Below are 12292 nucleotides of genomic sequence, written 5' to 3'. Positions count from 1 at the left end.
CATTCCCTCTGACCCCCGCATCTCCATCAATCAAGGCTCAGCCCAAATGGTGCCTCTTTAAAGGGGTTACTGTGATTCCCCCAGCAGAGTGGCCTTTCTTTGCATGGGCCTCTCAGGAGACCCTTCCCGTACTGCCTGGCATTTTGATATTTGGATCTGGGTCTCTCTCCGCTACTGGATATGGACTGCTTGAGAACAGAGGTGCGTCTGCCTTACCACTACAAATTCTGTGTCTTGCACCAGACTGGCACAGAATGAGCCCCAGTGGGTGTTTGCTGACTGGCTACAGAAGGCTCACTGGCTTCTGCAGCTACCTAGAAACCACCAGAATGTACAAAACTCTGTTTACCTGGGACCTGCCAGTGAGGTGGGGACCTGGGGCCCATGGGCACTGGTGGAGTGAATGGCCCCCATAGATGAGGTCTAGGTGGGCATTGGAGGCTGATTGTGAAGGGCCAGCATCCAGTGCACCCAGCATTGGTGGGATTTCCAGGGTGCTTGGGACCCAGCTCCTCAGGTCGTCCAATGGATGTGCAAGACCCCTGGGCTGGTAGTTCCCACTAGAGTAAGAAAATAACAGTTTCATGCTGATGCCAATAGTGAAAAACAAGCTTACATCTTTAGCTCAGGAGGTTGAATGATTATTATTTAATAAATTGTTTTTTTCTGAATGCAGTGCTGGCATTTGCGCTTTTGATCTGACAATTATAAAGAAGGCTTTTAAGAGTGACCTGAATCCAAGGTGATTGCTTGGTGACAGGGAGTTCTGGGCTCCTCTCTGAATCTGACCAGTCACTGGTCCTGTCTGCTGTGTTCCCCATTCTCTCCAGCCCCACTGCCTCTGCGTTTTTCACCGAGATCCTCCATCTCTGGCAAGACTTCTGCGCCCAGTCTGGCTTCTGTAGGCCGTTCTGTAGCGGAGTGATATGGTTTGGCTCTGTGTCCCTACCCAAATCATACTTCCAGTTGTAATCCACATAATCCCCATGTGTCAAGGGTGGGACCAGGTGGAGGAGAATGGATCATGGGGGCGGTTTCCCCGATGCTGTTCTCATGATAGTGAGTGAGGTCTCACAGGATCTGATGGTTTTATATGAATCTGACATTTCCCGTTTGCACTCACTCCATCTTGCTGCCATGTGAAGAAAGTGCCTGCTTCTCCTTTGCCTTCTGCCATGACTATAAGTTTCCTGAGGCTTCCACAGCAATGGGGAACTGTGAGTCAATTAAACCTCTTTCCTCTATAAATGACCCAGTCTCGGGTATTTCTTCATAGCAATGTGAGAATGAACTAACAAGTTTTCTTTCTGAAGCACAGGTCTTTGCTCTGATTACCTAATGTTGTGTAACAAACCACCCCGAAATTTAGTGGCTGAAGACAATAAGAATATTTACATTGCTCTTGAATTTTTAGTTTTAGTAGGACCTGGTAGGGAAGGTGTGGCTTTGTTCCATGCAGCACTGAAGGTGGCTTGAAGTCTGCTGGCTGGAGTCACCTGAAGGCTCGCTCACTCCCAGGTCTGCTGGGTGCTGTTGGCCGGGGGCCCCAGTTTGTTGCTGCATGGGTGTCTCCATGTGGTCTCTCTCCTGTAGGCTTCCTTACAGCATGGTAGCTGGGTTGCAGGGCTAGTTTCCAGAGTGTGTGAGTGTGAGCACGCTCCAGGCAGAAGCTGTACTGTTCTTTCTAAGCTAACCTTGGGAATCCCACAGGGCCATTTTTGCCCTAGTCACAGGCCTGCCCAGATTCACCCTGTGATGGAATGTCAGGGTTGGATTGTAAGAAGAGCACATGGGATGGGGAATGTTTTATAAGCCCGCTATAGAAATTATGACCTGCCACACCTGTTCACACCACCCCTCTGCCGAAGATCCTTTCTGAACCTCCCCCTACCCTTGGATGAGAATCTGTGCTCCTCCATGTGGCTGACGTGGCCTGTGCCATCTGTCCCCTACCTCTGCCTCCATGCTTCTCACTGTCTGCCCCTCCCTCCCTCCACAACTGGCTCCAGAGACAGGTTTGGCTTAAATCAACCTGACAGCCACATGGAGCTTCCATGAACAGTGCTTGCTGCTCGCTCCTCCCCACACACTGTGTCTGGCTCCACCTTCCCTGAGAGGAAGCTCAGGCTGAGGGGCCTCCAAGTGTGTCCCACATAGCAACCTGGCCTGTTGCCTCCTATTTCTTCTCACGAGTGTTTTCTCTCCCTGCCCCTGTGCCTTTGCGCACATTGTTCCCTCCATCTGGAATGCCCCTTCTCCCCCACCCACAGCCTTCCTTGGCCTGCGGCTGCCCCGCCTCCTCCTTGCAGCCGTCCTGACTGCCCAGCCACCTTCACCCCTGCCTTTGGGATCTGCCGCTTTGCTGCTGTCAGACCTTTATGTGAACCAGCACAGCAGAGTAGATGAGGCATTGACTCTGGCTCAAATCTGTGCTCCTACCCCAGCCCCACCACTTCCCAGCTCTGTGACCTTGGAATAATAACTAACTCATTGGATCGTGATGAGGATTAAATGAGAGAACCTAAAGTGCCAAATTCTCATCTGCTGCCAATAGAGGCCCAGTAAGAGCTTGAGTTTCCTTTCCTTCTTTCTATCGTCTCCTGGTAAATGCTCAGTAATGAATTTTCTCACCCTCATTTGGTTGAAAAAGGAGAAATGCATCTCCCTGCTTAATCATGTGGGACTAAACTACCAGAAGATTGCAAGAATATTGCTGAGCCATGAGCAGAGAGAAAATAAAAAAGCCCAATAATGATTTGCCTGCTTATTTTTAATAAAGCCTGCCAGTGGAGCTGAATCTTTGTCCTCAGGAAAAGCTCCACTTTGCTGCAGTGGTGTCCGAGAGCTGCCGGAGAAGCACAGTGGTGTGACCTTGAGAACAGAGCCGGCGGGAGGACAGCTCCCACAGAGGCCCCGGCAGCTGTTGCAAGGCAGGGGGACACAGGAGGAACTCCCGGCTCTTCCACCTGCCCACCTGCAGGGCTGCTGGGATGCCCCATGCCACCACTCCTCTCAGGCTGAGTGGGAGTGCCCGGTTGGGTGGCTGGGGGTGGGTTCTGCTTATCTTTTATGGTTGGGGGATTGAGAATGCCAGGAGAAAGCTCTCTATTTGCAGGTTCCAGCACCTTCTACCCTGGGCAGTTGTTGAGGGCAGCTGTGGGCTAAGGAAGAGGTCTTTGCTCTTTAGAGGGGAGAAGAGCTTAGCATAGGGCAGCCCCTTACCCACCCAGCTCCTTTATGTGATGCCATTGGCAGAGGCTGGGCAGAAATGGTCAAGAGAAACTCCTTTTAATAAACTCTGCCTTGGATCTGCAGACACATCCCCAGAGACAAAGCATGCAGGACAAGGGTCTCAGATACCACTGCAGGGGTGTAACACACATTACCCTGGCAGGCGTGATGAGAACAGGGGTAGGCTTACGGGGCTTTGAGGTGGGGAAGTAGGCTTCAGCGCTAAGAAATGAGAAAAACGAGCCTAGATGAATAGTATAAAGTCATTGCCTCTTGCAGCAAAGCAAGAGTGAGTCCTTCATCCAGTTCAGCCCTCCGATGTTTAACCCTCACTTTCTGAGCCCTCCTTGTGCCCCACAAAGCACCTCCAGGCACCTCAGTGACCAGTTTCTGACTTTGCAGATTGGATCAAGCCCCTCCCGAGTGGGAAAAGGCCCCCAGTTCCAGACTTGGCCTGGTAGGGGCTGTTCCCTAGAGTGCCACAGCAGTGTCAATAATGACCTGGCAGAATCCTAAACCCAGCATGACCTATTAAGGAGGACCTAGATAAGAACTGAGCACATCCCAGCCCCACTCAGCACTGACCTTGGGCCAGGAGCTGCCACCTTATTGCCTGTTGTGTGAAATGGGAACGACATGAATGCTGCCCAGAGTTGAGGTCTGGGAGGTATAGTGCCCAGTGTTGCTGCAAGCTTCAGGGGGCAGGTGCCACGTCTCCTCTGTTTACTGTTCTCATGTCAATTCTGTGCCTAACTCAGTCCCTACTATGTGCCTGGAACATGCCCTGTAAATGCTAGGGTCACATGTTGCCTGTTTTCGTGACTGTGGGAATGCATAGAAAATATTGGCACTGGCCAGGACCCCACACCTAAAAGCTCCTTCTGCACAGTCCCAGTAGAAAATGTTTTTGGGGATGTTTTCCTGCCACCTAGACTTGTGAGCCAGTGCTAATCCACTGCCAGCAGCTGGTGTCTCAAGGAGGGGCACCTTGGCATTAGAGGGCATTGCAGGGATTTCTAAGTTCTCAGCTACTCCATGAATTTCCTGTGCCCTTAGTGGCTTTTTGGGATTCCGCTTTCTCTCCTCTCTGCTTAGAGGCCCCAGGGAAGAACCTACTGGGAGAAAAGACTCAGTGTCTTCCTGTCCGTCTCCCCACCCCGCTCCCTGATGTGCACCCCTTTCCCTAAGGTGCAAGATGCAAAGCGTTGGTGCTTAGGGAAGTGACCAGCAGGCCCTGGGATGCCTCTTTCCCGGGAGGCAGTAACTTTCCACTGCCTCGCAAAACAGAGGATGCCATGTTCTCCCCAATTGCATCCACCTCTTGCTAGTTCAGGGTTGCCCCACTTTTCCCTCTGTGGTTCTCAGCCAGGTACCTGTGGCCTCATGGCCTCAGAGCTGATCCTCCAGGCGTGGGAGGCCCCCCACTTCTCACCTTCATGTGAAATTTAAGGGGAGATTTAAAGCAGTCAAAATGCTCTTTATAGCCTAATTTCTATCAGAAGCTGAAAAGACTGCTTCCAGGTAAAATTAGAAGAGATCTTGGGCACATATCTGCACACCCCAGAGATGTTCTTTTAAAAATGGGGCTATTCTGATGCCAGCTGGTACACTACAAATCACTTCTTGCACTTACCATCCCAAATAGGCATGGTGGTCAGTGTTCTCCAACAAGGGCATGGTCCCCAAGACTGCCCTCACTTCAATTACCAGTACAAGTAGGGTCCCAAGGACACCTGCACTTCTGACCAACTAGTGACAAATCCCAGATTCTGTGACATCCCTTCTCAGGTTCACTAATTCACTGGCGTATCTCACAGAACTCCAGAAAGCATTATGCTTATGATTACAGTTTTATCATAAAGGTGACAAATAGGGCCAGCCAGATGAAGAGACATACAGAGTGAGCTTTGGGGGGGGCGGTGCTGAATTCATGCCCTCTCCCTGTGGAAACAGGGCATGTCACCCTTCCCAGCACATCAGTGTGTTCACTAGGCAGGACACCCCACCAAGCTTTGGGTGTCGAGTTTTTTGTTTGTTTGTTTGTTTTTGAGACTGAGTTTCGCTCTTGTTGCCCTGGCTGGAGTGCAATGGCACAATCTCAGCTCACTGCAACCTCTGCCTCCCAGGTTCAAGCGACTCTCCTGCCTCAGCCTCCCAAGTAGCTGGGATTACAGGCATGCACCACCATGCCCGGCTAATTTTGTATTTTTAGTAGAGACCGGATTTGTCCATGTTGGTCAGGCTGGTCTCGAACTCCCATTCTTAGGTGATCTGCCTGCCTCAGCGTCCGAAAGTGCTGGGATTATAGTCATGAGCCACTGTGCCTGGCCAGGTGCAGAGTTTTTATTGGGGTTTCATTATGTAGGCATGATTAATTGACTCACTAGCCACATGATTGAACGTAGTCTCCAGCCTCTCTCCCCTCTCTGGAAATTGGATTGGCTCAAAGCCCCAATCTTCCTATAGCATTTTTGGCCTTTTTGGCATGGCCAGCCCCTGTGTGGGTGCTATCTAGGGCCCTCCCATGAGTTGCTGCATTAGCATAAACTCAGGAGTGATGGAAGGGGGCTCAGGAATAACAAAGAAACTCTTATTAGGAGATTCCAAAGATTTAGAGTCTTCCCAGGAACCACAAATAAAGATGAGTTAAATTCTTTATTATACAACAGTGGTGGTGATACATATGTTTTTTCCATCTGATATTCTGGAAACTGCCTTACCTAGCTCAGTTACCTGCTGCCTCCTTCCGCTTTTAAGCATTTCCCATGTGCCTTGTATTTTTATTACCTGATTTAATTCTTATTACAGCCCCTGAAGTCTTTGATATTAATGTACCCATTTTCAAATGAGGAACTGAGGTCCTGGGATGGTGATCACCTCAAGGTGACACAGATGAAAAGAACCCCAGTAGGGTTTCAATCCATCTAACCAAATCTGGGCTAAAGATGGGGCCTTCTGAAGTTAGCCCAAACAGTCTGTCAGACGCTCCTTCTGGGTAGATGATCGTCTTTCCCCTAGCAAATCCTGGCTGCCAGGAGCTGATTGCGCTGGTCTGTTATGTGGTGCACTGTTGAGCCTTCAAAGCTGGTAGTGGGCCTTTGCCAAGGGGCCCTATTGGCTTGTCCTGCTCCCTCCAGGGAGTAACCAGCCACTCCACCAGACACAGCTTGTGGCTCTCCCGCCAGCCTAGAAAATGGGAATAGGCAGAGCCCTCGGGCAGGGGTGCTTTTGCTTTGCCTGCCAGCCTTACCTGTCCACCTGCAGCCCAGTTCAGAGAGGGCTCTGAGCCAGCACAGCTGGACACATCCCCCACTGAGCCTCCCAGGGCCATGGCACGAGAGGGATGGGACAGGGATGGCAGAGACACGATGGGTCAGTCCAGAGAAGCATCCATGCAGGGCCCATCCTAATGAATGTCCCTTGACTGCCCTCTTCCCCCACCCCAGATGGTTAGAAACACAGCAGCTGGCATTTCTGTCACTGCCAGTCCCCAGGGGAGCTGCACAGGGTAAGGTCAGAAGCCAAATTCTACAGTTTGGAAAATTAGCAGCAATTTGTGGGGATCCCGGGAAACATCCTGGTTTCTCTCAGCCATGCCATTGGATCTCAGTTGGGGTGTCACTGCCCCTACAGGGCATTTACAGATGTATGAATGAGTCCACAGCTGTCACAATGACTGGGGATCCTCCTGGCATTTATCCAGTGGGGTCCAGGGTTGCTAAACATCCTGCAATTAGCTGGACAGTCAACATACACGAAAAATAGTCCTGTTCATGAGAGACACTGGGAAATGACATTTGCCTCCCTGCCCCAGGTTCCTTAGAAAGCCACTGTCCCCACCAGTCATCAGGCTAAATTACCAGGAAATAAAGGGCAGGCTTCCATCCAAGTGTATGACCAACAATGAGGCGTACGTGGGCAGGCACAAGAGGAGCCTCCTCTTTTGCACCCACCTAAACTTGATTCTTCATAGATGATTCTTGCATCAGCTGGGTCCTCCTGGGTCAAGGAAGACCTGGATGTGGGTGGTGGAAATTCATGGGGCAGTGGGACACCTCCTCCTTGGCAGCACCCTGGTGCCTGGTAGGAACAGCCCTCAGCCCACCTGGTATGGAGATTCGGTGGCCTCACCACAGGATCCCAGGCAGGTGCCTAGCTCCCACTTCTGTATTTCTGCAACTTGGCTATTCCTCTATACTTTTTGGTTTTGTTATCTGTTTTCTTCAAATGCAATGTGTTTAGAAGAGCCTAGCTCAGATGCCATGACTGAACACCTCTCTCCTTGTTGTTTTGCAGTCGGGAAGACGTCTCTGATTACAAGGTTCATGTACGACAGCTTCGACAACACATACCAGGTGAGGTCCCCAGTGCTCCCCTCCATATCACCTGGCAGCAGCCGGCCTCTGAAATTTGCTGAGCTGGGATGGGAGTAGAATGGCCATGGATTCCCAGGGTGTCATTTTGCCATGGAGGAGCTTCCCACCTCTATACTGGACCCATCCCTGTAAAGAGCTTGAGCCCTTCTGAAAATTCACACCTCGGTAAAGGAAACATTTTCCAGAGGAAAATTCTAAAAATAGAGAGTCTGTGTTCTCTTGCTCCCCACAGGCAGATCCAACCCATGATAGTGTTTGGCTATTCAGGGGAGTCATCATGTGGAGGAGGAACAAGATGAAAAATGAGAGAGATGAAAATGAGAGTGTTAGGTGAACTTACGCTTCAAGCATGGTTGTGAGAGTCGTGTTTGCTAGGATCTCTCTCTCTCTCTCTCTCTCACACACACACACACACACACACACACACACACACACACACGGTTACTGAGGAGAGGCTTCCTGGAGAGCTGATGTGATGAGCTTGTCCAGCCCTACGTGGGCAGAAGGCTGCATACAGTGACCTCTGCAGCTCCTGGCTCTAAAGGGGTGGTCTAGGGTCAACCAGAGACCCAGAGGTAGCTCCAGGTGGCCTGAAAGCCACGCTCTTGGGGGTTAATAACATGTCACTTTCCTGGTACCACTGGTGAGTAGGGAGGTTTGTGCAAGTAAAGCGAATTTTCCATGCAACTATAGCTTTTTGCAGAAGGCACCAAACTTAATCATTGTAACTCTTTTAAAGAAAAAAGATGCCATTTTCTTCCTTAGAGACAAATAATAATTTTTCTATGCCAGTGTATTGTGTGAGATACTAGTTCCAAGAGGCGTTAGTAGGTGTTACTTGGGAAAAAAAGAGGTGGTGGGTTCAGAGCTTATACAGATTTAGGGAACACTGGGTGAACAAAAGTAAATCTACTGCCATACTGCAGGGTTTCTCAGAGCCTGACTATATCGGCGTATGGTTTTGATTTGCTGAAAGAAGGATGTAGTGTGTAGAATCTCCCAGATGTATTTGATTATGGAATCCCGTGGTCATCGAGTTCTCAAAGGACAAATATTTATAGAACACACCAGGGACTGCTGTTCTAAGATGTCCCTCTCCCTTTCTGGATTTCCAGGGTATGCGGAACACAGCTCACTGCAGATGACAGCTCTGTGTCTACTTTTCAGTCTGTCTGTCTCCCCCTGGACCAGTTATCCTCCTTGGCTTAAATACAACCCCTCTGTCTGCCTCTCTCTCATTTTTACTCTTTCTCTGCTATGGTCTCAGTTTTTACTTTACATCTGCTTCTCCTCTGCTATGGTCTGAAATACTGGCTAGCCAGTGAACTTGGTGGAAATGACTATAGGAATTGTCACAAGGCTGTGGGAGAGCAGCCCTGACTGATGTGCACAGCCTCCAGCGTGGGCTGGGAGGTGTTCACCTTGGTCACACTTTGTCTTTGTTGTATCCTCTCTGGGCCAGGGCTTTGTAGCACAAAGCCTCTCCTCCTAATGAGGGGAGTTCTATGCTATCAGTTTGAAGTCAAGATGACAGTTGTAACAGACTTCAGTTCCAAAGTCTGACTTGGTATTCATTTATTTTTGTGCTTGCATGTGTGTGTGTGAATGATTTCATATATTATTTTGATTTTTTACTATTAAGTTACTTATGATACCTCTTGTTAGTGTCCCATTGAAAACAGTGAGTCTCTTGGTTGGCTGGTGTTCTTGGCGGTGGTGGGTGGCAAAGGGGGCCCCCTCACCTGTGCAGTGGGCCCCATTAGTGGATCAAAGCCTCAGCTCCTCCCAATGTCATTCAGGTTCCTCAGAATCTCGCCCTACCTTCGTGTCAGTGTGGTCTCCATGGCCTACTCCTTGTCGCACATCCTGTGGTCCAGCCTCCTTCCCTGCTCCCGCTGCCCTTGGAGTGACACACTGTTATGCCTCCACACCTTGGCTCATGTCTTTTCCTCTGCCGGAATGCCTTTTCCTCTCTTCTCTGCTGCAAGAATTCTGACACATCAAGGCCTAGAGCAAATGTTTGCTCTGAGCAGCGAGGCCCTTTCATCCTCTGTCCCCTCCATGACCCTTTCTCCTATAGCATCATCCTCAGGGCTGGTTTATCCTCTCACCTGTACAGCAGCTCCTGTGTGCTTCTGGTTCTGAGCTGGGCTCTGCGCTTGGCTGAGGCTGGGACCCTCTGGGACCTACTACTGCATTCATGAGTCTAGCACAGGGCCTGGCCATATTGATGTCACCAATGTCTACTGGCACCAAAGCAGCATGGAGAGTTGGCCTCGGGCTTTAGACCAATCAGATCGAGAGGCCCCAGGAACCCAATGTGGTAGAAAGATGGAGAAACCTCAGAGAGTACTGCCCTCCCCCTTGTGGGCTTTCCCTTTAAAAAAAAAAAATTATTGCAGCAGGTGGAATTCCTTTCCCAGTGCCCTTAAAAATGGTAATTAGGCTGGGAGGCCAGAGTGCTCCAATTCTGTGCATCCACAGGCTCATTTTAGTGGATTCTCTGGAGATGGAGAAGGGGAAATGTTATTTTGTTTGTTTTGTTTTTCTTAACATGGTGGCAGAGGCACTTGGGAAGTAGACAAGATCCCCAGTGTCTTTAGGGGCTCAGCTTACCTCACCCCACGCTGTGCCCCTACACAGTAGTCACTCTCCACCACCCCTTCAGGTGCCCTTCCAGCTGTACAACCTGGCAGAGCCGCCTTGCGTTGATTGGCTGAGGTGCCCAGACAGTTCCTAGAATGGAATCCACCCCTCCTTCCCTCTTTCCCTCCCACGCTTTCTGTCTCTGGCCCCACTACTCCCCTCCTATTCACTCATTCTGACAAAAGACGTTTAACAAGTGCCTACTCTATGTTTGGAGAGGCAGGAGAAAGTAAGCTGGCCCCAGAATCTGGCCCTGCCTTCAGCCAGGGCATGGTGGGTGGGGAGGTCTTCAACCCTATCCTCAGTGAGTCCTCCCTCAGCCTGAAGCTGAATGTGCAGGAGACCCTGAGGGGCTGGCATGAGGACCTGGGTGTGTGGAGCTGGGTTCCACAGACCGCTCAAGACGTTTTGTCCACCTGGCAGGCCCTGTGAGATGCCTCAGGAGAGCAGGTCTTCTGCCTCCTCCTGCCTCACACTTACCTCCTCACCCCCAAACTCACACACACACACATGTTCTCATGACACGTGTACTCTCTGGCCTCTCACCACCCTGCCCATCACCCAATCTAAATCCACTCACTTGAAGAAGTAAAAAAACAAGAGTCACAGCCAGATGAGATTCCTGTCTGCAGTGGTTCTCTTGTAAGTAACTACTTTCAAAATTCAATATAGAGAAAAACCTTCCAGTATGGGCATTTTGATGAGACTTGGCTGTCTTTGGGACCAGCTCCCCCTTCACCTTCTGCAGCCGGAATGAAACATACCTGCAAGCTTTGTCTGTGAGCCACCTGTGTGAAACCTGCACTCATGCCATCATGGAAGGGTTCAGCTTCTGCAGGTGGCTTCTGGAGTTCGAGGGGGAGGATTTGGTAGCAGCACTCTTCTGAGATCTCTCATGGGCTCTCTCTCCTCCCAGCTGCTTGTTAGCATTACCTTTTGGGGGATGGCTGGGAGATTCACAGGCTGGCTCGGGCACTGGCCTGCTTAAAGCCTCAGTCATGATTGTGATATACTTAGAGCCCACTGGCTCATCCTTGGGCCTCACCATGGCACAAGTTAAGAAACCACTGACCTAATGAACTATCCCTGGGAGCAGGTCCCTGGCCTGCCAGAGCTCACCCAGCTGTTCTCAGGAGGACACAGAGTGGAGGAGCATTTCTGGAGACCTGTGAAGCTTTGCCTACGCTGGGTCCCTCCCTGGGTCCCATGGAGCCATTGGGAACAGAGTGGCTGCCTCCTTGCCCTCCCAGGCCAAGGGGTTGCCCTCCCAACATCAGGGTTGCAGCAGGAATACAGTGAGGATCACCTGTAAGGCTCTGGCCTTACAGGTGATCCTCACTGTATTCCTGCTGCTCTGCCCTGCGGCTTTCCTCTCTCCTCCTGGGGCTGCCTCAACAAATTGTCGCAGAGTGCCTTAAAACAACAGAAATTATTTTCTCACCATTCTGGAGGCAGAAGTCCAAAATCAAGGCACAGAGGGCCTTGTCCTCTGAAGGCACTGGGAGAGAATCCTTCCCCTAGCTTTCAGTGCCTCCGGGCCTTCCTTGGCTTGTGACTGCTTCACTCCACTCACCACCTCGTCTTCAGCATTGGATTGAAGGGCCCACGCTAAATTCAGGATGAGTTTTCATCTCAAGATCCTTAACTAATCACATCTTCAAAACTGCAATTTTCAATTAAGTTCATATTCTGAAGTTCCAAGTGAACATAAATTTGGGGATGGATAGCCTTCAACTCACTCCAAAGTCCTGGCACCTGCCAGTCTGATGCCAGTGGGGACTGGACCTTCTGGCCTGTTCCTCAGCTTGGACGCCTCACTGCACCTCCCAGCATGGCCCCCTGCAGGCTCACAGCCCCTCCTGCCCTTCACATGCCTCCCGTCCAGCATTTCGACCTGGTGAGGCCATTTCCCTCAGGGTCATATCTTGGCAGCATGTCTTTTTATTATCACAAGGTATCTCCAGATGATTTCTTAGTGTAACATTTGTAAGTTGATTTAATGAAATAAATACGAGTGTTTCCTGGGGCCTGGTCATTGT

At 50.5% G+C, this 12292-nt stretch overlaps 1 protein-coding gene across 2 annotated transcripts in view; it reads left to right on the top strand.

Annotated features, from left to right (window-relative positions):
• RAB6B (RAB6B, member RAS oncogene family) overlaps positions 1-12292 on the top strand; it is a 72501-nt gene that overhangs the window by 24066 nt on the left and 36143 nt on the right. For both annotated transcript variants that reach the window (XM_017505722.2, XM_037730356.1), the window contains exon 2: positions 7528-7586. In XM_017505722.2, coding sequence (XP_017361211.1) covers positions 7528-7586 — 59 coding nt within the window. The remainder of the gene's footprint in view (positions 1-7527; positions 7587-12292) is intronic.

This window comes from Cebus imitator, unplaced genomic scaffold, assembly GCF_001604975.1.
Source record: "Cebus imitator isolate Cc_AM_T3 unplaced genomic scaffold, Cebus_imitator-1.0 Scaffold340, whole genome shotgun sequence".
In the NCBI taxonomy this organism is placed as follows: domain Eukaryota; kingdom Metazoa; phylum Chordata; class Mammalia; order Primates; family Cebidae; genus Cebus; species Cebus imitator.
The sequence above is the reverse complement of the archived record's forward strand: the minus strand, read 5'-3'. Positions and strand labels throughout refer to the sequence as shown.